Below are 25,813 nucleotides of genomic sequence, written 5' to 3' on the forward strand. Positions count from 1 at the left end.
AGGTTAACACATAAAGAACTAAAGCGAAGTGACTTAAAATTTTTGGTTTGGATCTGGCTGTTAAAATGACTGTAACAGCCTTCTTTGATGGACCTTTGGTGTTTCAAGCCTGAGACAAAATGAATATTATTTAAGTTGAGGTCTCCCCCATCTTCTAAGATGCTGCAGAAATCTGCAGTCGGTGACAAGACTTTAAGTACTGTAATAACCAAATACAAGGTTAGAGCTGTGTTGACTATACACTTAAAGGAGTAAATGAAAAGTAAGATTTCCCTTAATGTTAGTTAATGTGAAACTTTTCATCAAAACACAAATATAAGTGATTTGCTTATGGTATTATAAACCAAGTTACATTGCCAGTGTGCTGCAGAACAGTTAATGCTTGTTTAGTCATGCAGATAGAATTACTTTCATTTTGTCAGACTGTTAAATCTCTGGGTTTTGGTTTTGGTTTTTTTTTGCATTTCTCCATTAGCATAAATCTGTTTTTGAATATGAGACCCAACTAGTAATGGACCTCTCCACGTGTTACCTAAATATTCTCATCCCTTAATTTAGTTGCAGAACAGTTTTATTTGCTCTTCAGATATATTATCTGAAAATTCTGTCTAATCTGAATACAGAACAGCTTCTCAGTGGCCAAGAAGCTTCTGAAAAACCTATTCAAAGAAGCCAAAATGAGGGAAGACTGGCTGGTGAGGTGGAATCACACCTATTGCCGCTTTACACATAGCTGCAGCCGGAACCAGAGTTGTCCTGAACGTGTGCTCTCAGTGTTAAAAACCATCTCCCTGCTTGGTAACAGCTTTCTCTTTGCTTCACATTGTTTATTGTACAAAGCTGCTTTGTTGTCAAATTACCAACTTTGGTTTTGAATTCCACAGAAGATACCAAATCTGACTATCTTAGCAAGAACATAGTGGCCTTCCGAAACCAGAATCTTCTTCTGGGTACTACGTACCACATCATGGCCAATGCTCTTAGGCAGGATCCAAGATGCCTTGAGCAAATCGAGGAAGAAAAGGCTGGAAAAATATCAGTACTATCAGGAGAAAGTCTTGCGAGTCCTGAAAAGGTAAATGAGAGGAGAAAAGCTTTTAGGTATTTCAGTATTGTGATCGCTGCTTCAACAGGTACAATAGGTAGTGATGGATGTGGATAGATACAGAGAATGTGAAACCCATCTGCTACTAGCAGTGATTTGTCCAGGAAAAATCCCTGGGATGGGGGAAGCTCTGGCTGCTGTTTTGTCTGCTTTTTTGCTCTCCTGGAGTTCTGCACCACTGTAGCGTTTTCAGTTTGGAGTGTCCTTGCAATTCTCTGTTCCTGGATTTTGTGTGAAGGGGGAAGACAGTCATAGCATCTGCATGCACTGTGGCAAGACAAGGCTTGGGAACATGATCCTCAAAGAATACCTTCATTTTAGCTGGGCATTTCTGAGCTGCTTCATGCTGTCAGACTATCTTATTTTGTAAAGGGTTCTTTATAATACTGATAATGCTACTGATACAGTTATTTCATCTAAATAATTTTAGTGATAGAGAGGAGAGGTCTTTTTAAGACAGAGCATATGCAGGTCAACTTTGCCTGTTTTGGGAAGGTGTGCACTTGAATAATACAGTGACAGACTGCTGCGTCTGAAATCATGTGTTGTCCATTGTCCCAGATGCTGTGGCACTGACTTCTTGTCTGTCACATTGATGAAGAATTTGAAGTACCGCTGTGACTTATTTCTGTTAATTCCTAAAGCCACCATGAAGACCCTTAGATACAAACCATATCAATATAAAACAGCAGTAAATTGGTCTTAATTTGTGTTTTTATGGTTGTTAAAACAAAAAAAAAGGCAGATTAAGAGATTCCTGCAAAAAAGATTCTAAATTTTCAGGTACGTAGAAACTAAGTGAAAGCTTAAGCTTCATTTATTAGATAATTATGAAGAGCATTCTTCTTAAGGAAATCTAAAAGTTGAGCATAAAAGCTCTTCTGTGTCAAATGAGTCAGATTGGGATACCAGGTATAATCTTATAAGATTAAGGAGCTTAGCCTTATTTTAGCTTATTAAGCAGTACTCTGACCCTGGTAGTTTCCCTCCACCTACCTGAAATTCAAACTGTTTAATTTCAGTTACAGCGTTGTTCCAACTTGTTCTGCAGCAATTTTGTATATTGTTTAATGATTGCAATAGCTACAATGTCTGAGGTTGGTAAGCTTGCTGACAATAGAACATATGTACTTGATATATAAAAATTCAGTAGTAAAGGATCTTGTAGAGTCCTTCATTGCACAAGCTGCATTAGAAATGTATAATCAATATGACTGTGTTTGTCATAGGGAAAAAGATACCGGATTTTTAATAGTTTGACGCATGCTTTTTTTAACACAGATTCTTAGTTGCTATGCAGATGTTGCAGATATGTCTTAATAGGAAAAAAACCAGCATTTTTTATGTTTCCTGTTAACTGTTTGGAAAAACTCTAGTAAAATTAACTTTTTTGCAGTTATAAAAATTCCACATAACATGTCCAAAGACTAAAGTGTGTTTTATATTTTTTAATTGAAAATTGTGGAATACTTGAATACTAGAAATACTAGAAATAATGTCCCAATTTTTTCCTTTGTGTCAGCTGCTCGAAACATCTACTACAATTAAAGTTTTATCTACTCAAGACATGCAACCAAGCTTCAGTTTCAGAAAGAATTGTTGAATGCTATTTGCTAACATATCTTTTTTTCTCTTGTGTTTGAATTTCAGGTATTGGCAAGTCTGAACAAGAAGGCTTTTCAGTGTTTCAGCAGTGCCGTGAGGAAGTCCGAAGAGGAAGAGCATTCCCACTCCATGGAACATGTAGATGTAGCGGGAATTATCGATGCGTATATGACTTTGGTTGGTTTCTGTGACCAGCATCTGCGTAGGGAAGAAGAAGGCTTGCTTGGTTAGTCAGGATTTCTCCTAAGCGTGTGAGGTGGATTTATCTGTGATACGTGAGCTTTTGTGATACCCAGCAGATCTCCCTGAGCAGTGCAGCTTGGATTTAAATGGAACAGTTTGTCCTTCGGTTCAACAGTATTTATATTCCTTCCCCCCACTATTACTGCTAGCTTTGATACTAGTGAATCACTCGTAGTCTCCCTCTCGCTTGTGAGAAATACATCATATCCAGCGTGTGCTTCCCTTGTTCCTTCCCAGACCACAGCAGTGCTGTATTTAAAGCAGGCAAGATACCAGCAGTGATGCAGCTTCCTGATAAAGCTAATCCTTACAATCCCCAAGTACATGTGTTGCAGATGTGTGCAGTTCAAACAGATGGGAAGAAGAACAAAGTAAAAATACAGAATACACTGGGAAAAAAACCCGACAACCTGAATTGTAAAGATGAATGTTCCAGATGATCAAAGACATGGAACAAGTGATGGTGTTTCTGATAATTCTTGTTTAATGTCTCTTGGCAGAAATTAACCCTGCAGATCTGCAGCTATTCCCAGCTATTGTGGTGAAGAGAATGATAAAAGCTTTAAAACTGAACTCCAGAGAAGCCAGACTGAGGTTTCCTAGACTGCTGCAAATAATTGAAAGATATCCAGCAGAGACATTGGGTCTAGTGACACGAGAGGTTAGTTGCTTCCATTTTCCTAGCAGCAAATGTTTCTGTAAATCGAATTTAAAAGGTGGGGGTGGAGGCTGGACGGATAGAGGTTAGACTGGTAAGTTTTGCTTCAGGTAAATCAGATAAATTTTATCCTGTCATTGTTCCTTGTCTTTTCTCTAACTTGCTGAGCCTAATTCATACAGACAGAAACTTTGTTTTTAAAAGTTTAACTTCTTATCATTACTCTGATTCCAAATGTTAGTTTGAGAGCTGCTGGAGGGGAACTGTGTAGTGGGTTGTTTGGGTTTTTTTTCTTCAGAACAACCTAAGTGGGCTGATAAAGGTAGTTAGTATTAAGGTGAGGAATGTATTTTATTTCTGTAGGCTGCGTTTCCCATATGCAGGAAGCCAGCAGCTTTTCCAGACTCATTTTCCTCATGTCCCACCTCTCCCTATCATGCCTCACTTCAGAGGTTACTACAGCTTCTTCCTCCTTTCCCGCTTCCTCCCTTTCACAGCCTGTCCAGCCTTGTTCCATGGCAAGATACAGTGTCCCCGCTGCCTCCCCTGCTGCCGTGGGACAGATAAGCTGAGAGCTCCTCTGTGACTCATGCCAGTTTCTGCCTTAGCCTGGCCACCTTTTCAAGCCCGCGCCATTGTGCTGGCGCTCACAGAGCACCAGGCCCTGTCAAAGGAACAATTCAAGAGAGACAGAAACACAGTTTAGTTTTCCCAAGAAACTGAGAAAGTAGGAAACCAGCTGAGGTGCACAAGATGTGGCCACAGTGAAACTGATGGTTCAGACAGAACCTGACAGCTGGCCCAGCTGACAAATCTCACCCAGAAGAGGAGTTCACCAGGCAGTTCTTCATCCTCTCCTCTGTCGTTCTGTGAGATAAATACTGGCAATCTGATCTCAGACTCCACTAGAAAGGTAGGAAGGGATGATACAGGAGGAAAGGAGTCGGAGTTTGGCCTCTGGTTATCACCAGAAAATGTATTATAGTACTCCTTTCAAAACTTGTATCACTTTTGAAGAAGAAGTGAGCATGAAGTGTATTGGGGGAGTGCTTTACTGAAATCAGTATGTGTCAGCAAACCCAAACCTGTTTAAAGTTGAAGAAAGGGCAAAATTGTGGTAGGAGTTCCAGTGTTCCCCTTCTTGGCTCTTTTTTTACTCGCATCGAGACTTCAACCCAATGGTTTTTGAACTGTCTTCACATTTTTGAGGTTTTTGTATGTGGTGATCAAAAATTATTGTATTGCATCCAAACAGAAAATCCACAAGTTTGAGTATAAAGCCTCATCTGAATCAATAAACTGCAAATCTTTATAATGGAAAACCTGTTAAGCAGCAGCAGTGGTGGGGGTGGTAGTAAGTAACAATAGTAATGAAAATCTTTGTTTCACTGGGGAATGTTTTGTGCAACCTAGTTGACAGTTTCCTTTTTGTGTGTTTCTGTCTGTCAGGCTAGGCCACAGAACAGTTTTGTTTGTTTGCTGTGTTTGGTATTTTCGAGGAGGACCAAAGTTGAAAGCAGTGTCTGTCTTTTGCAGCTTGCTTCGGTACCCTGTTGGCAGTTCATTGGTTGGATTAGCCAGATGATGGCACTGCTTGACAAGGATGAAGCAGTAGCTGTGCAACATACTGTTGAAGAGATCACAAATACCTATCCCCAGGCAATCATCTACCCTTTCATGATCAGCAGTGAAAGTTACTGTTTCAAAGATACTGCAACTGGTTGTAAGAACAAGGAGTTTGTAGAAAGGTGAATTTGCTATTGGAGTAGCTCTTTTGCATGTTTTCTTATTCAGGAGTGTAGAGGTTTGTTTATTTTTCCTAAACAAACTCTTTTCTTTAGGGGGCATGAGAAATATTAGAGGGTAGTCTGACGCACACTGTATTTTCATTTAAAGGCCCAGGGAAAATCAATACATAAAGTGTCTTAGTATTAGACATACTCAGGTTAGTGGCCTAAATACTTTCTGAAGTGGTGAGTGCATATAGTCCCCAGGCTGTGGGATGTTAGAATTTTTCCAAGATAAAACAGAAAGAGCACAGAGAGGCAACTGCTTTCTCCTTGTAATTCTGTGGTTGTTGAAGTTTCAACTTCCTTCTCCCATTCTGTGGAGGTAGAAGGGGGATCTGGTGCATGTTTAGGCTCTTACTGTAGTAGACTTAACAGCAGTCAAAGTTAGGACCCATCAGAGATGAAGATGAAGCTTGCTTGGACACTTACAATCTTTCTAATGCCAAGAGAAAGCAGACGTGTTTAAATAGAATACATGCTCCTACCAGGCTTCGGAGAGGGCTAGTGAAACAGATGCATGTTATCTTGGGGAATGACATCTCTTGGTTGCATTCTCTTGCTTATTCAGTGTGCACATACACCTTCCTCTAAAAGCCCTCCCTTCCCTGTTTGCCATGCAATAAAACCTGAGTAAATCCCCAGGCAAAAGTCAACTTTTATCACACAACGCTGTAGAACCACTAATACAATTTTAGGTGTCTTTTTGCCATTTTTTCAAATCTCTGATACATTTGCTGAATGCCTTTGCTTAAAATAAGAAGATAAAGTCTTGTGCTTCACAAATTGTATGGCCATTGAATAACTGTAGTGACAGAATATGTGGTCTGGTTAATGCCCATTTCTGTTGCAATATTGTTTCCACTTGCCCACCAAGCTCCTATTTTCGTAGTGGCACACTTAATTAAAAAAAATGGGAGCTGTGTGGTGAGAGCCGTCAATACATTAAGTCATGCAGTCCAAGAGAGAACTCTGAGGGGGTCCTACCTGCCCACCCTTAGAATTATTTTACCAGATGCTTGAATATAGCAGACAACCTGGATCATTGCTTATCTGCAGGCTAGATGGTGATGGTAGTTCCTGTTGCATTATGATGCGCTTTTTTTCCTTTTAAAGGATCAAGAATAAGTTGGACAGAGGAGGAGTAGTTCAAGATTTTGTTTGCTCCCTGGAACAGCTCTCTAATCCCGTAATGCTTTTTAAGGTAAAGTGTTGTGGGGTTTTTTTGGTGGGGTTTTTTTTGGTGGGTTTTTTCGTTTGTTTGTTTTTTTATTTTGTTTTTATTATTATTTATGCATACACACCCTGCCCCCATCATTGCTCACCCTGTGTTTAGGAAAGAGTGTGCCGGGTGGAGCCTGTCACAGTTTGGTTGACGCCACAGCCGCAGGAAGCGGTTCAACCCAGAATCAACTGGTGATGATGCTGGGGTGCTGTCAGCAGCTTTCACTGGTGATGGTCTTCCTCCCTTGTGCCAGCTGGCTGTTTTGTAGTAGCCCTTTTCAGCTTTCTCCTTCAAGGTCTCTGCCCTGCCCCATAGTCAGTCTTCCTCAATTGTTCTGAAACCATTACAGAATTATCATTTGTGGGCCATCTCTGTAATTTCTTACCGACTGCTTGTGTTCTTACACCCTTTCCCTGCTCTCTGCTGGGCTTCCCTGTCTACATTCTGACCCTGTTGTCTAAAGGATTCTCATTCATGTGTTTGGTACCACTCCTGGTGCCATAGAGGCTTTCTTGGTTTGCACTAGACACTGTGGTAGTGAACGTGATTATCTTAATGAAGTAGAAACATTTTATCAACACAGAAAGAAAGGGAAATATATCCATAGCCTTTTGATTGCTCTTTTAGTTGTCAAAAGACACATTAATTGACTATTAGTAAATATGGTCACCCAGAAGTAATCTGCGTGGATCACTGAACAGCAAGAGCCTTTCAGGGGTCTTGCTTCCCCTGAAGCAACTTTTTCTCAGTACTCATCTGTTCCCTTCTTTTTGCAGGATTGGGTTGAGGATGTCAGAAACGAGTTGGCAAAAGCTCAGAGAAATAAAAATAAGCTTAAGGAAATGTATGAAGGAATGTACAAGAATTTGGGAACTTTAGAGGCTCCTGGCCTTGGATTGCTGAGGAAAAGGTTTATTCAGGTATGTGTGATTGCCAAGTAGTGTTGGCATTGTATGCTTGTAGAAGGCACTAGGAAGTCAAAAGAAGGGACAAGATCACAGCTTTTACAGGTGCTGCAGGACTTGATGAGACAAGGGAGCAAGTCGGGAATACAGGACTGGGATTTCTTTGCTAGAAGCAGGACTGAATCTTCCCTCTTACTCACCTTCTGCCACCCCTGTCCTGCACGCTGCCAGGTTCTCAGGGCCTTGGCCTCTGACCATCCATGAACCTGCACAAGAATCTGGTCTTGTTTTTTTTCCTGCTGCCAAGGGTATATGAGCACCTTAGGGTGGTTTGCTATATTATGCTACTCAAATTTGATGCTGATACTAAGTTATTTAGGGTAGGTTATTCAGAAGAGTTACAACTACGAAAAATTACAGAAAGGACTTTACAAAACTGACAAGAGCTGAAATAGTAATATGCAGTAATACATAAATTAAACACTGTTGATGGATTGTATTAATTAAAATACAGTGTTAAGGCTATTAAATATTTGCTGCCTTGAATTTTAAAAGAAGTCAAAGAACAGAAGAGAGAAAGCAATTCAATGATCATCTGGAAATAGATTTAAAGTGATAAAGATGTTGACTGTAGCAGTCTCTTCTTCAGAAGGATATTTTCTGTATTTTCATTTACTTCAGTGAAATAGTTGTGTCCTTCATAGCTTGGGAGAAAAACGATCAGGCATTAAAAAAAGAAGTGAGCTTACATGTCTTTCCAAAGTGTTAATACCAATGAGGTCTGAGAGGGGACATGTCGTTTTTCTAGAACCTTGAATTATGGACAGATGAAGTCAACTCAGTTAACTACTTGCAGATAAAACTCACTTTGTTTATTAAATGGATCAGTGTGAAATGTTGTTGCACTTTAACAGGCTATTTAATACACTCTAAAAAATATGGTTTTATACACTGTACATCTAAATTATCTCAAAATAAATCATGAATAATAAATGTGATAGTAAGTAAAACACGTATGTTGGTATTTTCTAAGGTGATACAAAAAATTAATACATGAAGCTTTATGACATGCCTTATGTATACATATATCTTTTGGTTAGCAAAAAAGGTATATGTGAAATTAACTAGGATGTATTTGCTTACTATGTAGTATGGTTGAGTATGGTTGCTGCTAGTTTAAAAAAAAAAAAAAAAAAAAAAAAAAAGAAGAGAAAAAAAACCCAAACCCAAAACCCCACACCTTCCATAATGCACAGAGTATTCATATTTGAGAGGGGAAAAAACATTAATGAACTTATCCATCTGTATTTTTTTACCATTTGTAAATCAAACAGTTGAGGGTTTTGGGGGTTTTGTTGCAGCAGTTCGAAAGTGTGATAACTAGATCTAAAGACCGGGGCATCAATTAAATGTCCTGAGAATAATCCTATATTTAGATTCATGATGGAATTTGTATTTTTTAACAGGTGCAAAATTGAAAACTTTTATTTATATTACTGTTTCACTAGCTGTTCTTAAATTTTTGTAAGCAGATGAGTTATGTGTATTAAGTCTAATGAGCAGCATTATTGATATGCTCACCCAGAATCCAGCTGCACCTGGAGAAGGTAAAAGGGCCAAGCTTCTGGTTTTGACATGGCAAAAAGGTTTTTGATCTCATTCTATAGATCTTTTTGATGTCACTGAGTTGGTAAAATGTAGATATTTCTGTTGAGGACAGCTGGTGAGTCTACCAAACAGGAAGCGAGAAGGTTCTGACAGACTAGAAGTAATGGAGAAAAAAAAAAAAATGAAGTGGAAGAATGACTGATGTATTTTAGGAGCTCAGATGAAGCTGTGTGTGTAGATAGGAAAGTACTGTTTTGGTGTTCTTGGGACGTTCCTAGCACTGTGTTAACAGGATTCCTTTCTGTAAATGAACCTCAGGCTTTTGGGGAAGACTTTGACCGTCATTTTGGAAAAGGAGGTTCAGAACTGTTGAACATGAAGGCTAATGACTTTGGTGAGATTGCAACTTCTCTCCTCTCAGAAATGAACAAAAAACATAAAGAACCTGGAAACCTGAAAGAATGTTCACCGTGGATGAGTGAATTCAAAGCTGAGTTCTTGAGGAATGAACTAGAGGTTCCTGGTAAGTTCCTCTTCAGTGTCAATGGTGAACTGCCCCTTACAAGGAAGTTGCTGCTCTTGAGCCCTTCTTTTTATGTTGGCTATATGACCCTTCTTTCTGGCCTTATGCAGAAGTAGATTTCATCTGAAATAGCTCTGTTCATTCATCGTCACTTAAATCTGATCTTAAGCTGTAGTCCTGATATTTTTAAAATTCTGTCTAAAATTGTATCTTGCCTAAGAACTTCTGTGGTTTTTTTAAAGGCCTGACTCCACAAAATCTGACATATAAGTCTATGTTCAAATCTAGTTCAAAAAGGACGTGTCCTCTGAAACCATTAAGAGCTGCAATTCTAACAGCTTTATAAGGAAAGAATATTAGTAATTCACAGATAAAATTATATGATGTATATGTTGGATTTTTATGCATTTTAAAATATTTTCTTCACTACCATTCTACCAATTTGACTAAATATTTGGAAGTGTGTTCTATTCTTAAACACTTTAAATTAAAAAAAAATAATAATTAAGGTCAGTCTATGTAACTTTTTTCTTGTATTTTTTTCCATTACCACTTCAGGTCAGTATGATGGAAAAGGGAAACCACTGCCAGAGTACCATGCAAAAATCTCTGGATTTGATGAACGGGTATGTTAAGTGTGAGTCAAAATCCTGTGTGTTATAAATTTGTGTCTGTGTTCCATTTGAAGAGTTTGACAATAGCAAAGCTTGTTGCTTGTGTACGCATCTTGCAGCACATAAAGGAAGGTCTGCAAATGGGCATTTGTTTTTCTAGTACTAATTGAGCAACTTGATTATGCCATCTCGGAATGACAGATATGTTTAATTTCAGGGATGATTCTGTAAGGCCAAGTCTTCTGTCACAAATATTTTGGGTTTTCCTATCTTTTTACAAGATAAAGGTAATGGAATCCTTGAGGAAGCCAAAACGTATAACAATCCGAGGCAGTGATGAGCAGGAGTATCCTTTCCTTGTCAAAGGTGGTGAAGACTTGCGACAAGACCAGCGTATTGAGCAGCTGTTTGATGTAATGAACATTATCCTTTCCCAAGATGCTACATGTAGCCAAAGGAATATGCAGTTAAAAACTTACCAGGTCATCCCCATGACAACAAGGTAGGCATTTATCTTGAAGGAGCAGAAATCTTTATGTTAATATCTGTTACTGTTGGGATGTTGGAACGTGAGATTTCTGTGTGCCACATTCTGGTTCAGAGTGTTTTGGGTCTTGGCTTAATTTTTTTTCTTTTCCTTTTAAACAACATTGAAATTGCTTTGTCTGGAAACTGTTTTTCAGAGTATATTTAAATTGGTAGCTTTCAGCCTTTTTTTAGGAGGCACTAGAATGTGTTGCTTGCTATTTGTGGTGTTCCTCTAAAGTTCAGCTGAGCAACTTCTTCACATCTCTGGCTTCTTTGTTCCAGACTGGGACTCATCAAGTGGCTGGAAAATACTTGCACTTTAAGGGAATTCCTTAAGAATAGTATGTCTGAAGAGGAAGACTTCAACTATAACAGGTGATGCTTGGTTTAACTGTCTGCTCTAATAGAGACCACTACTAATGGGCTTTTTGATACGGACAATCTTGTGGCAGCATTTCTTTTTTTGAAAGAATGAAATAAAAGGCACCTATAAGCAAGGAGGCAGTTTGTACTTCCTGACCCAAATTAGTAATTGGCAACTGTTTGTTTAATGAGTACCATTGTACCTGTAATATATCTCCACCCAGCTTGTTTAAACAAGAGGCTTGTAATTATAATGATGTGTGACGTCATTATCATCACCATTTCCTTATCAGCAGATTGACTTTGCAAGTAAAGGATTTTGATCTTTTGATTTGATCAGGCAGGAAATGGACCTAGGTCAGAAAAGGGGGGAGCAGAGGAGAGCAGAAGAGCGCTTTTCAGAACCTGGGTTCGGCAGTGGGTCAGTGGTGGGGGAAACTGGCAGCAGATGCACAAAACACAGCTGTAAAAGAACACTATCTCTGACTTTATACAAATGCTGGTTTGAATAAATTAGCTTGCTTTCTCTGGATTGTAACTGGAGGATGAATATTTGTGAAATGTATTTAATTCTGGCATTTCAGTCTGTTTCTATCCTGGAATTTATGGTTTTATTTGCCAGTTTTGTTCTCGATACATAGTCTCTATCTGGGTTTGTCGAAGTGTTGTCAGCACTTATTTTTACTGGTTTTCATGCTTATGGGGCAGGTTGGAGGAACCTCCAGCATGGAGGTTGGACTCCAGAAAGTCTTTATTTCTACAGGTATTTTATTTTTGAGCAGTTTAGGAACTGCTACTGTTCCTGCATTACCACTGTCTGGTTCACTTTTGTGAACAGCAGCAGTGTTATGTTGGCCTCAGTTCACTGGGAAAATGAAGAACTCACATGGAACCACCTCGTGGGGGGAGATTTCTAATATGTTAAATGTACGTTATCAGTGTCTTTCCAAAAACAATTAATGATTTACCCCAACACATAGCTTTATTTTATTGCTGTGTATTGACTTTAAATTAATTTTCCCATATGTTCTTCAATCAAGTCAATTAAGACACTTTATGTTGAACTATGGTTGAATGACAGCACTCGCAAAGGAAAATTCTGATCAAATCCTTGCTGGCAATATTCTGGTTGGGGTAGGGGAAATAACTCTTTGAAGTTTTGAAATCCTTTTCTTTATCCCAAAGTGATGGGCTGTGCAGTCTATAAATGATAAATACTTCTTAAATGGAAAGGATCTCGGGTGGTCTGCTAAGTTGCTGCCTCTCTGGAAGAGAATAATGTCTAGTATATTTATAGTATATATAAGATGGGAGAAAAATATCAAATTATTATATAAGCAGTGCAAGTAATGAAGACTGTCTTCTTAAGTCCAAGCCCCCATTCCTTCCCTCTTGTACACACTAAGGAGATAATGGACTGCCTTCCTGCATTCCCCACCTGTTTGGATGGACAAATGACAGCACATGCTGTGGTAGGCTGTATAATGCCTCTCAAATGGATGTGAGACTGTTAAAAATATCTTTCCCTCCCTGAAGAAATTATTTCGGGTCTTTCTTCTCAAGTCAGCATCTAATTTTCACAGTACCTACTGACAAATTAACACCTTTGAGATGTCTAGTCCTCTGTCAAATATGAATGAAGTTCATTCAAAGCTGGGGGGAAGGAGATGTATGAATCAGCATATGCACTGACCGCATAAACTTCATTTCCATAGCAAGGCTACAATTAATGTAGGCTGTAGCTTCCTGACGCCTCCCGTGCATAAAAATCTCACGGGTCATGGTAGCACACAGCCTGCGGATATTTGAGTACAGAGTGGAAAGGTAATATAGGGAAATCATCAACGCGCTTTTTTTTTTTTCTTTCTTTTTTTCTCCTTAGCGAAAAAGGACCTCGGGCTACCTATTCTAAGTGGCTGTCCCAGATGAGTGGGAAAGCACAAGGCAGCTCTCGATACCATATTATGTACAGGTAGGTTTTGAAAGAGAACTGCACATAAAATGTAGAAGCTAGAGTGTGCACACACACAAAGTTGTAGAAGTTCCAGGAAAAATATGATCTGCATTATAATAATGCTGGCTAGATCTGATTTTTGCTCATTTTACTGCTTCATCTTACTGGAGATGCTCTGCAGGGGGAGTTTAGTACTGCCAAAATCCCACCAGAGGACAGGAGTGCTTCCAGAAGGTTGCTCACTTCCCTAAGAAAGTGTCTAGAAGCAGATGCTCCTCTTCAACTTTATCTTCTAGGTGTCTTGGTCCTGATTATGCAATTAGGTAGGCTGCCTCAGAGCCAGAGCACCTGCTGAAGCTGGAAAGAGAAAATCACTGTGATTCACTGAGAATTTAAGAATATTTGATGGTTCGGTTTGGGTCCTGACTTGAGGATCCTCTCGGAGGAGTTTCCACACCTGCCTAGATCTAGCACTGTAGTGGAGGGAAGTGAAGTTTCCAGCGGAGCGTTTCTGATGAGCTCATAACATGCTTAAGCAAGCATCTTGCTTTTTAAAGGAAACCTTTGACTTCTTTAACTGAGTGGGTCAACGTTAAGACTTGTATTTAGATCTGGAATGTGCTTTTGAAGTAAATTCCCTGTCACCCCCCACTCACCTCACATTGCTTTGCATCACAGAGCTGTCCCCTGGTACACCGCTCTGCTCCTTTCAGATGAAACTAGGCCGGCAGGAGAGCACTCTGTGCGTTCCAGCTGCTAGGAGCCTTCAGTTCCCAGGACCAGGCTAGGCCAGAGCACTCATCCACCCTCCCCAAATGTGTACAGCATGGATGTCCTCAGCACCAGCTATACTCGCCTTGTGCTGCACTACTCTCTAGTGTCAGTATAGCCTCTGCGTGCTGCTGAGAGATCTAATCTAGGCCTTAGTTTCTCAGCTTGGAAGAGACTATCCAGCCAGAAAGAACACAGTTGTATTGCTGCATTAAAACTTAACCCATCTCCTTACTTTGGGGGAAACTAGACAAAACTACATACTGTTTTGTATTCAGAAATGTCAGTCTTGGAAATAACTGTTGGCAGAAAAAGACAGGAGGGGGAGTATTTTTAATATCAGATAAAAATTTCTCAGCAAACTCTCTGTGTGGCTTGCTGTACTGTCTGCTGGGGTAAGCAAAACGTGCTAATGCAGTCGTGTACACAACTTTTAACATCCAGTGGGCTGTTACTTCCATAGCTAATACTATTCCTTCATTAATTTGCAGAAATGCTAGCCGTAGAGAAACAGTTATGTCTTTCAAAAGCAGGGAAAACAGTGTTCCAGAAGATCTGCTGCGGTAAGTGTACTGTTAATGACTGCACATTGTGAAATGAATGTTGGTGTTTTACCTGTATGCAACAAGTGACTTCTGTTTCGTTAAGGCGTGCCTTTGTGAAAATGAGTACGTCTCCTGAAGCCTTCCTGTCTCTACGGTCCCATTTTGCCAGCTCTCACGCACTGATGTGCATCAGCCACTGGATACTTGGTATTGGAGACAGGCATCTGCTCAACTTTATGATTAACAAGGAGACAGGTGGCATGGTGGGAATAGACTTTGGACATGCGTTTGGTTCAGCTACACAGGTATTTGTTTTCTAATTAATTTGTTACAGCTTTTGCATTTATTATGTGTAATTACATGTGTATTGTCAGTACTAAATTTGATGTTCTTCATTTGTCATTGTTCTGATGCAAAATAATCTTGACAACTTACTTCTAGTTAATAGAAGAAAATCTCTGTTTCCAGATGTTCTCAGACAAGCAGAGAGCTATAGAGTTTCACGGAGTCTATGTGGTTTTGTTTTGTATAGTTCAGCCAGGCTTTCAACCACTATCGCTAAATATTCATGCCTAGAACTTGATGTCAGAACTTGGTCCTGTCCTGTGTTGCATGTTATTTTCAGTTAAGTGGCAAAGAAGGTTTCAAAGCTTAAAAAAATATATATATTTATTTCTAATACTTCTATTCCAAGACTGCTTATCTTGTTTTCTTTCAACCGTCCTTCCCCTTTGCTAGTTTTTGAATGTGCCAGAGTTGATGCCTTTTCGTCTGACTCGCCAGTTTGTTAATCTGATGATGCCAGTGAAAGAGTGGGGTCTCATTTACAGTGTGATGGTGCATGCCCTGAGAGCTTATCGTTCGAATCCGGATCTCATCATCAGCACAATGGATGTATTTGTAAAAGAGCCTTCTTTGGACTGGAAGGTGGGATTTTTCCTCTTCCCTTTTTCTTTCTGTGAAAACTGTTAAAATGTAATAAGGATAAAACAGATAAAAAAGGAAGTATTTCTGAATGCTTACTTTCAGTGCTTCTTTTATCTTTCTTTGTTTCATTGGGTTCTCAGAGAAACTGAACTTAAAGGCTTTAAAATGACAGAATATTATATTGATGGATGAAGAATAATAGCATGTATCTGTGCTATCAGTGTACTGTTCTTTATCTGCGTGATAATCCTAAAAATATGCATTATCTCTTATATCTCTTGATCCCGTTATGTCACTTAGGACAGCAGCATAAAGATTTTCAGCTTTTTGCCTTGAGCCTCTTAAATGTACATAACAACACTGTATACATCAAACTAATAATTACAGAGAAAAAAATCTGAAACTAGTTGCACTTCAGTAACTCCAGTTGTAAATTAAATTTTAAGTCACGGGCAAGCTAGATATTGTCTCACTACTTTGCCCTCCATTTACGAGTTACTGGCTTGACTTGCTATGATCTGGTGGCTTAAAGGTCTTTTTAAGTATATGATTTAGGTCAAATTTATTTTCTCTTTAGAACTTTGAGCAAAGACAGCTGAAAAAAGGAGGCACATGGATCAGGGAAATAAATACATCTGAAGTAAACTGGTACCCTTTGCAAAAAGTCAACTACGTCAAAAGAAAGCTTACGGGTGCCAATCCAGCAACAATCACTTGGTAAGATGGTCTGCTTCTGTTTTAAATTGGTCCACCAAGAGCCTTGGCAGTCTCCTGTGTCAGGTTTTGATCACTTCAGGTAGAATGGCAGCTAGGAAAAGAGAAGAGGCAGATGGGGCAAAATTTCAACAAACCTCCTGTCAGAATTGTTTTGGTCCACAGACAAGCAATCTGAATCACCCTGTCGGCCAAAACACCAGGTATCTCCCTGCGAGTGTTCTTGCTCTAGCTCAGACCTCCTGAGCAGTTGTACTGTTCCTGGCAATGCACTCATCCTCACCCTGTAAGCCTGCTTCTCACTCCTCAGACTGCTGTTCCGTATTTGCATCTCCACAGCTTTTAGGCTAGGGGTAGTATTTAAATCAATATGCTTCTGCTGGACGGTTGCTTAAAATGGAACCTGAACTAGCTCTGCGGGAGGCACAGAGGTAAGCTGCTTCCCAAAAGCATTAAAATCAAATCTGATGGCATTTTCAGGTTATTCGTGTCAGCCTAGTCAAGTCTGGGTCAAGTTGGAATGTCTTTAAAGTTCAGTTAAAGTACAATTAATCCCTTCCATCCTCTTTTAAAAAGACCTTTTGGATTAATCGAGGAAAAAAAAAAAGGGCGCAAAAAGCAAGCCTGTTTTAAAACCATACAAATACTGAAAAGCGCAGGACTTGGGAGGAGCCCCTTTTGTGGTCAAGGCTGAACGGGAAGAGGCAGCAAAATACTTCTTGCATACACAAAATCAGCAGGGCAGGTAAGGAGATAACAGCTTGGATGTGAACTGCTGCATCCTTCTTTCAGTTAGAGACCTTTGACAAGATGGGAATATTTAGCGTGAATATTTCATAGTAAAGGAAATCACCTGAAATCACCAGTCCTCACTGGCCAAGACTTCTGCAGTTATTGAACAGTCTCCACATCTTGAAAAATAAAGCTGCGTGAATCATGTTCAAGTACTGTTTCGTATTTAAAAATCCATCTGAGATTTTTTTGCTTGTTTCTTTTAATAAGAGCTTATTTTTGTGTTCTCAATTTTAGTGATGAGCTACGCCTGGGCCACGAGAAATCACTTGCTTATAATGATTTTGCAGCTGTGGCTCGTGGTAATGCTGATCATAATATCAGAGCTAAAGAGCCAGAGGATGGACTTTCAGAGGAGACCCAAGTGAGATGCCTGATTGATCAAGCGACAGACCCCAATATTCTTGGCAGAGTCTGGGAAGGATGGGAACCCTGGATGTGAGGGACTGCTCTCTAAAGCCCAGTCTGCCAAGGGACCCATACCCTAACAGCTGCAACCAGATCAGAATTTTACAGCCAAATAGGAAAAAATCTCTTAACCTCTTGTGTCATCATCGGTAAACTTGATTAATATAGAATATAATTTTTTTTGTATTAAAGCTGCATTCAGTGATATTTTTTAAAAAGTTAATTATTTTTCTTGTATGTGGTTCTGGAACAAAGCAGCCTTATTGTCTTTGTTAAAGTCAATGTAGAAAGAACTGGAGAGACTGTAGAGCTTAAAGGCTTACTTGAAAGGCACTGAGGTCAACTCAGAGGAAAGCAAAAATTCATACCCTGGAAACTTGTAGGCATCCTTGTAGTGCAAGTCTGCATTTGTCTTTTTATGGAGACCTTGATGACAATCGACTGAAACCATTCCGCAGACATGTATTATTTGTAATTAAAACTAGAAGATTTTTCGTATCAATAGTAAGCGAGGCACATGGTAAAATTAAATGGAAAATGGCATTTAGCTCTAGATAACACCTAAAGTATCTGAATGGTTATTTCATTACTGGATAATAAGATAGTAATGATAAGACCATTCCAGCAGATCGTTTTTTAGCAATTAGAGGTTATACTCTGTTATCTCTATTCTTTAGAAGCCTGCACTCCTCGTGTTGTGTTAATGCCAAATTATTCATTTGGCCAAAGCCAAAAGTAGCCACTGCCGATGCAGCAGGGCACTGGAAGCTTCTTGCCATAGCTGCCCCACAGCACGGGAATGGCTCCTGCACTTTGGTCTTTGCTTTGCCGGTGTGGAAGTTGTGCCAGATGTGGCTCTTCCTTGCTGGCAGCCTGTCTTCAGGTGCTGGTTCTGGCTGGATAGCGTTGGTTTTATTCATAGTCGCTAGTACAGGGCGATGTTCTGGATTTGTGCTGGAAACCGCGTTGATAACACAGGGATGCTTTAGTTACTGCTGAGCAGCTGGCACAGCGCCAGGGCCTGTGCTGCCTCTCACCCCACCCCAGCGAGCAGCCTGGGGGGGCACCAGGAGCTGGGAGGGGACACAGCCGGGACAGCTGACCCCAACTGGCCAGAGGGATGTCCCAGACCACATGGCGCCATGCTCAGCATGTAAAGCTGCGGGAGGAAGAATGAAGGGGGTGGTGGTGGGGAGCAATGAACACGTTCAGCATCACAGTGTTTGTCTTCCCAAGTAACGGTTACACGGGATGGAGCCCGGCTTTCCTGGAGGTGGCTGAGCACCTGCCTGACAGTGGGAAGTGGTGAATGAATCCCTTGGTTTGCTTTGCTTGTGTGCCTTTTGCTTCACCTGTTAAACTGCCTTTATCTCAACCCACGAGTTTTCTCACTTTTCCTCTTCCAACTCTTGTCCCCCATCCCACTGGGGGAGTGAGCGAGCGGGGGTGGGGGCTGAGCTGCTGGCTGGGGTTAAACCATGACATCAGGTAGCCTTGGTGGCAAGTGCAGCGCAGCACGGATGGCAAAGGAAAAGAGAGCTCTCTCAAATGTTACTGTTGTTTATTACCAAGAATTCATTGTAGGAGACAGTTTCCATTGAGGCTTATAATAATTATCATAAAAGGTGTAATAAAAATGAGTCTTTGCCCTTCCACTGCCTGCAGGCTTTCCCTCCTGCCTCGGTGGCAGTGGGGCAGTCCTGACTCACCGAGGGCCACGGCTGGTGCTGGCACCAGTCTCCAATGAATCTTTCAGCTGGAGAGCAGAGGAATGGAACCTCTTGGGATGGGGAAGATTGCTTGCTGAGGTCTAATGGATAGGAAAGGAGCCCTTTTTGTTTCAAACACTTTCCAGTGACAGTTACGATTTGTTACCTGCCTTGCCTTCTTAATAAATATGCTGAATTGCTTATGTCAATAGTGTTATAAATCAAGAAATTCTGAATCTTTTTATCAGATTTTATTAATGAAAAATATTGTTAGGCTGTATTTTTGTAGAGGAAACATCTATTTAAAAATAAAATTTCTGATGTATACCTCATTTCAGAAGTTAATTTAGGGCATTTTAGTAACAGAAAACATCTACATCTACCCATTTATGGAGATAATTAATGGACAGGTTTTTTTCGTAAGCATGCGATGTAGTATATACACATGTAAGATGTCTTCATGTATTTTGTTCTTTTAATCTCTGGTATCAATTAACATGGCAGCATTATGACTGAAGCCTGGTTAGGTGAGGCACCCTGGCTTTCACGTTGACGCTACAAATATAAGCAAGTTCAAAGCACAATAAAAAGCGCCATGAAAAGGTGAGAGGAGATGTGGAAATGAAGTGGCTGGTTGTACAAGGTGTTTAATTGCGCTTTCGGCACATACCTCAGATATTTACTAGGTACTTTGACCTGTACTGTGGAGGACAAAGTTTAGGTTTATAGTTTAACAAGACTCTTCTCATAGGACTTTTGATACCTTCAGCAACAATAGATGTTTGTGAGCAGCATGCCTCCTGCCAGTGCCAACCCAGGCTTCCTTGGCCTTTTCCAAAAGGGGCTGGAGCCAGAGCACAGCCCGGCCCTTCCAGGGGAAGGAGAGCGCGGTGTACCCTGCCCCATGCCCTCCTCACCCTTGACTCTGTAGCAGAAGGCACCCAGGCTGGGGGTGAAAGCCTTTGAGATGGGTGTCTGTGACACTCAAAATAGTGAAAAGCTCAGTTTGGGCCCAAAAGTAAGTGCTATAATTGGAAGCCTCAGCTGCATCAGTCCTACTGGTGATGTATTTGCAAAGCTCGAGTGCTAAGGAGCAAAGTGCGACCCTGCTGGGTTTTCATGAGCAGAAACGCATCCTATGCAAAGCAAGTGGAATTGCCCTGACAGAGCCTTCCTTGCACAGCTGAGCGAGCCTGAAAATAACCTGCAACGTATGTAAATCACAGCTGCTGTCCCTGATCCTGACTGAAAAGTGCTGCTCAATAAAATACAACAGTTAAGTGAAAAGGCTGAAGCCAGCCCATGAAGTGGCAAGGAAAGTACTGAAGCAATGAAAACCTCAAGTCGCTGGGCTCTGGTTTACAGGGCGGGTTTGTTCAGCCTCCAGAAAAGATGATGATGTGCGGCTCAGAGATGGAGACTGTATCAGGTCTCATGATGCAAAACAAAACTTAGTAACTATCCACAAATACAGCAGAATATTTCCTTCTCAGATTAAGTAACCAGATGTGCACTATATCTGGAAATTCTTTAGTTGCATCCAAAAAGCTATGTAAAGCATTAGTGTATATTCTCAGTAGGTTTTTCTTAGTGTATAGAATAATACTAAAATTTAAGCTAGTCCTTACCATTCCTGTCAATCTTACAATTTTTCTCTTAACTAAAAATAATACTGCAGAACACAGAGGAAAGCTCTGCAGCCTGCCGTCTCCTTTCCCAGCTGATAAGGAGGGCCCTGCATGGTGCTTGTCGTGCTCAGGATTTTCTCTTTGTCCCTACTAGCATTCCCCAATTTAAATGTTATCTTGAGGTGTCTGCGGCTGAGACGTGGTGCAGCAGCAGCACGCGTTTGGGCACAGGAAGGAGCCTACCAGCTCTCCGCAAGAACAGCGAATGAGGCTCCTTCAGCCGTGGAAGGAGTTTCCCACAGCTCTTCTGGCCTCATGCTGAAGGGTTTGGCCAGCTGCTTCCTCGAGTCAGGTAAGGAAGTGTCTACGTTTAGAGACACTTCTTCCCAAACTTCACTTTTTTTGAAATCAGTTAAAGATTTATTACCACTGCTTTAAAACTTCTTTCTCCCCTCACAACTACAGAGGATGAGGGTCTGCCAAGTTACTTTATTAATGCCATGTGCCTCATTTGGAAATGACCTGTATATTTAAAATTTCCTTCTTGAGCTATGCTGCTTGTAAGAAATGGCACCGACACAGAAAGGTTGCACCTGCACCCTGGCAGCCACCCACAGCCAGTGGTGTCACTGGTCTTGTAGCAAAGCTGCCAAAGAGCTGCATCCTGCGTTAAACCAACAATGTCCAGAATAAGGTATTTAGTTTTTTTTTTTGTTGCAAAACGTTTTGAGAAGGCATGGCTGTAAGGGGCTGGAAAAGGTTGGGTTACAGTTTCCACATTATTTACAGGGGGTTTTGTTTGCTTGGTTTTGGTTGTTGTTGGTTTTTTTTTTCCTTTTTGATGGGACAGGAGAAGGTAACACTCGTTTCACCTGTCCATTAAACTCACAGGAAATGGTACTGCGCAAGATTTCATTTGGTTAGGCAGAAGTTGTAGCTGTGAATTTGATCTCATGAATCTCATCCCTGCTGGAACCTGTATCGAGAGAAAGTTTAGAGCATCCACCAAAGGGCTTGAGAAAAGGAGGAGTGCAGAATCTGAGCTGTTTTGCGGCTGCAGCACTTGGCCTTTTGGCAGCCTGGGTACGTGGAAGGTTTAATTAAGCAGTTCAGCAGCCACAGGTGCAGCTGAAAAAAACCAGCCCAGGCTGGTACCGCCAGCGCTCAAATGCCCGCAGCAAGTCAGAGCACAGAGTTTAACAAAGCTAAAAAGAAAAATCCTTCCACTTACCAGCAAGTTCTTCAGCCGCTAAGAGCAGGGTGGCCACAGACTGAATCAGTGCAATGCACTGCCCCAGGTGAGTGCGGTGATGAGCAAAGTACTGCTACAGCGATCCAAGACAAGGGAGAGGCACGAGCCCGGGCACGGGCGGGACAAGGGGCAGGCAGGGCCTGTCCAGCAGCCACAGCGCTGCCTTACAAGAGCCGGTGTCTCTCCCTAGGAGTGTGTTGGCAGGTTTTTTTGATTCTCTCCAAACTTGCATCTCCTCATCTGCATGTCCCATTCCCCAGTCAGCCCCCAAGTGTTGTTCCTAGGCGTTGAATGAAAATATCGGTGCACTCCTGCATCTTCTTGGGCGGAGGAGAAAACCAGGTAAATCACCCCTTCGACTTTTCCCCCCTTTGCCTTTCCCTGTGAAACCCGGTGCCGTGAGGTGCGGAAGCACCTGGACAGGTGTGTCCCCCCGCAGCCCTGCTCCACAGCTGCCTTATCCCAGTCCAGGACTCTCCCAGGAGCCAGCATCGTGCTGGCACTGCCGCAGCCCCATAGCACCCCGAGGGCAGAGGAGGGCTCTGTAGGCTCCGCAAGACCAGACCAGCTTCGCTGGGCCCCCAGCCCCGCTGTCCCAAAAACTCCTGCGCCTCTGGCTGGGTTGCCAGAGATGAGCATGCCAGGAGGAGGACGGGGAGGAATAAAGCCAGGCTGTGGCATTGTCCCATTCCCTCACCTTCGCTGAGTGGCCTGTCCCCTATTTATGAGGAAAAACTAGCCAGAAATACAGTGTGAGTAAGTCCTGTCTCTGAAGGGCTCAGGGTCCTGGTGCTTCTCTGGGATTGACAGCCGGCACTCCAGAGCAATTTAAAATTTTGTCTTTCTCTAAGAAACCTTCATAGAGTAAAGGTTTCTTGTCCTTTCTCGCCAGGTTTAAATGCTCCTCTGTTAGATTTGGAGCAGGAACCTCAAACAGGTTTTAAAGAAATTATTCTGAAATTCAGATGCTCAAAATGTTTCTTACTGCTCTTTAAACTTACTGGATCCCAGAGAGAAGCCATGATTCTGTACAGGGTCAGGTACTTGGCAGGACATGAAGGGAATCAAGGGCGTGTCTCTGCTTCACTGTTCATTAAATTATTCATGCAGATGGGAACAGATTCAGCTGCCGAGATGTCAGACAAATCCACCCTAGGAGAGTGGAGCATGGGTATCATCCTGCCTTCAGCCCAGCGCTTTGGTAAGCAACAAGTATCACTTACGTGCTCCTGGACGCTTCATTGCTGGTGTAGTACCACCGCTGGGCTTCACACCCTGTATAGCACGTGGGGAACCCCCCTGAAATGTGCTCCTGAAACCAAACATCTCAGGCTCAGCCCCAAACCCAGCCAACTCACCTTCCAGGGGATGGCTCTCTCCGCTTGGTTTTGGCAGGGACAGGTGTTGACAGGTCTGACCACGAGCTCTGAACACGCCTCCAGGTCCTGAAGACACAGCAAGCAAAGCTGCACCCTCTGTGATGAGGCTTAGGTGTGACACGGGTGGCAGACATCGAGGCTTACACAGGGTTTCCATGCCCAGCAGGTGGCCATTTACTCAGGGATTTTGTGAATCTAATTGCCACACGGCAGGGTGCCCAGTGGGGGCCAGGTGGTCTGGCTGGGAATTGCCGCTCTTTTTTGGAGTAACACATGATGGGCATTAAATGAGACTGTTAAGGCTGGCACAGTTGCACGCCAACACTGTCTGATGACCAGCTGTCCTTTGGGGATAAGGACTTCAGTGACCTGAAAGTGTAACACAGTTCCACGCACAAACGGTTAAATGAGATGCTTTCCAAGACAAATCATGACTTTATCACTGTGACAGGTGAGATGATGTATCGCCTTCCAGCAACCAGCGGACCCTGTTGCAGAGCAAGGGGGAGAAAGAGCTGATGTCAGACCACCCTGCACTTCTGAACTACCTTCCCGTGCTTCATGCACCCACCTCTCTGTATTTTATGCAGAGAGAAAGTCCAGGAGCACCACGTGATGGCCTCAGTTCTCTGCCAGACAGCCGGGCCTAGGGCAGGTGGCACAGTCGTACAATGTGAATATACCCCAGTGCTAGAGGGCAGAAAATAACGTGCAAAACTGGCTTTGGGTTTGTTATTTTTTGACAATGTGGAAAAGGGAAATTATTTGCACTGAAGAACAAAAAAAAAGCAACAACTTCTTGTGTCATTGTCAAGTTCAGCGCTTCATGCACATGAAGACAGAGGCGGTGTGGTCCAACGCCTCACGAGCAAAGCAAATCGAGTTTATTTAAACACGATGTCTCTGTGGGGTTAACTGCAGCACTGGAGTTAAAAGCGAAGCCAAGCCTCTCCATGCAAACCTTACCTGCCAGATGCAAAACCTCACCTGCACTGACCCTGATCCCACAGGCCTTCCCAGGAGGAGCTTAGGGCCGAAGGGAGAGCATGTACCAGTCCTGTCCTAACTATTTCTGTTAAGATACACAGCCCTTCGACAAACAGCTGCGTTACTGCAACAGCTGCGGTAGCGGCAGATGGAGCCCTGCCCGGCGAGAGGCGGCGGGCCCGGCATGACCGGCACGTACCCAGGGTCCCCAGAAAGCCACCTCCGAGCAGCGGGAGCAGCACGGCACCCAAGGGCACAGCTCCACGCCAGCAGTGTCAGCTGAGTGCGGGGCTGAAAAGTCAGTGGCTGGGCTAGTCCTACCGAAGCGTCATAAATCCAGCTGGGTCCGCTGGAAAAAAAGTAAATAAATCTTAAAATATAATTTTTTTAAGGTTGGTTTCTGGGTTGGTTTTTTTTGCTTCTTTCGTAATTCAGTTAATGGAGCACCTGGGGGATGAAGCCAGGGGTTTAAAAACTCTTACGTAACTAGAAAACTTATGCATGTCACATATTTGAAATTAAAATATTTTCATTTCTCTGGTACTTGCCGTGTTAATAGTAGTAGTTTATTGGATTGGATGTGGGGGGTTGGGGGGAATGTACTTACCGTAAATTTTTAAAGAGGCTTAACTTCACGCAGAGAGCGTGAGGCAGCTAAAGATGCCTTAGAAACCCCTTTCCCACCAGAGTGTCCCCCAAGTCCAAGCGGCCACCCTTGTCACTGGGGGTGGGGTGGGGGGATGTGCAGCCCACTGGGGTGCAGCTGCCTGTGCTCCAGCGGCAGGAGCGAGGCCTCGCGAGGGCGCTAGGGCGATACACAGACACGCGTGGGGCAGGCAGCATCTTTTCCGTATCGCTCCATCCAAGGCGCCGCTGGGGAAGGGGGGGGGGGGGGGATGCAGCGTGGGGCGTGGGGTGCGTGTGTAAAATAAGCCTTTTCCGCAAGATTTTCCGCTGGCCCCTGTGGAAATAAGCCAGGGAAAGGGGACATTAACGCTCGGCCGGAGTGTCGCTGGGGCAGTGGGGGGGCCGGGACCGGCGTCGCAGCAGCCCGCACGGTCCCGTCCCGTCCCGTCCCGTCCCCCCGGGGCCGGCCGCGGCCACCCTCCGCCGGGAGGCGGCAGCTCTCCGCGGCGGGAGCCCTGCCTCCGCGGCCGCGCACCCCACCCGCTCCCGCCCCCGGGTCCCCGGGGGTGCCGGGAACACTCGTTCCCCGTCATTGGGGCAGGAGGCGGGGCCGGCGCCGTATAAGAAGGGACCGAGCGGGCGTTTCGCTCCCAGGTCCAGAGACGCCTTGTCCCATCCCCGCCTCCCACCGCCGGGCGCGGCGTGACCCGAGCCCGGATCGGCCCCCTCGGCGAGGCGAGGCGAGGCGGCGGGACGGCAGCAGGAGCACCGGTACCGCCAGTCCCACCGCCGGCAGCAGCGGCAGCGCAGTAGCAGCGGCCCCGGCAGCGGCAGCGGCTCCGCTCCCCACCTGCCCGCGGCGGAGGCTGGAGCTGCGATCGCCGCGGAGCGGCGGCTGGTGCCCGCGGCCCGGAGCCCCTGCGCCGCGGCCGTGCGGCGCCGCGTCCCGCTCGCCG

At 43.2% G+C, this 25,813-nt stretch overlaps 1 protein-coding gene across 2 annotated transcripts in view; it reads left to right on the top strand.

The window, feature by feature from the left end:
* The window catches only part of PRKDC (protein kinase, DNA-activated, catalytic subunit), an 81,600-nt gene extending 63,939 nt beyond the window's left edge, over positions 1-17,661 (top strand). The window contains exons 70-86 of one of the 2 annotated variants that reach the window (XM_080381459.1): positions 624-798; positions 885-1,075; positions 2,756-2,936; positions 3,454-3,614; positions 5,148-5,359; positions 6,515-6,602; positions 7,400-7,543; positions 9,455-9,659; positions 10,218-10,285; positions 10,555-10,775; positions 11,084-11,176; positions 13,047-13,136; positions 14,381-14,452; positions 14,538-14,739; positions 15,173-15,361; positions 15,939-16,078; positions 17,105-17,661. In XM_080381459.1, coding sequence (XP_080237585.1) covers positions 624-798; positions 885-1,075; positions 2,756-2,936; positions 3,454-3,614; positions 5,148-5,359; positions 6,515-6,602; positions 7,400-7,543; positions 9,455-9,659; positions 10,218-10,285; positions 10,555-10,775; positions 11,084-11,176; positions 13,047-13,136; positions 14,381-14,452; positions 14,538-14,739; positions 15,173-15,361; positions 15,939-16,078; positions 17,105-17,309 — 2,637 coding nt within the window. In that variant the 3' untranslated portion in view covers positions 17,310-17,661. The remainder of the gene's footprint in view (positions 1-623; positions 799-884; positions 1,076-2,755; positions 2,937-3,453; positions 3,615-5,147; positions 5,360-6,514; positions 6,603-7,399; positions 7,544-9,454; positions 9,660-10,217; positions 10,286-10,554; positions 10,776-11,083; positions 11,177-13,046; positions 13,137-14,380; positions 14,453-14,537; positions 14,740-15,172; positions 15,362-15,938; positions 16,079-17,104) is intronic. The other variant, XM_080381460.1, reaches the window with a different exon arrangement.
* The last annotated feature ends 8,152 nt before the right edge of the window (positions 17,662-25,813 follow it).

The sequence above is a fragment of the Falco punctatus genome, assembly GCF_963210335.1.
Source record: "Falco punctatus genome assembly, chromosome: 3".
In the NCBI taxonomy this organism is placed as follows: domain Eukaryota; kingdom Metazoa; phylum Chordata; class Aves; order Falconiformes; family Falconidae; genus Falco; species Falco punctatus.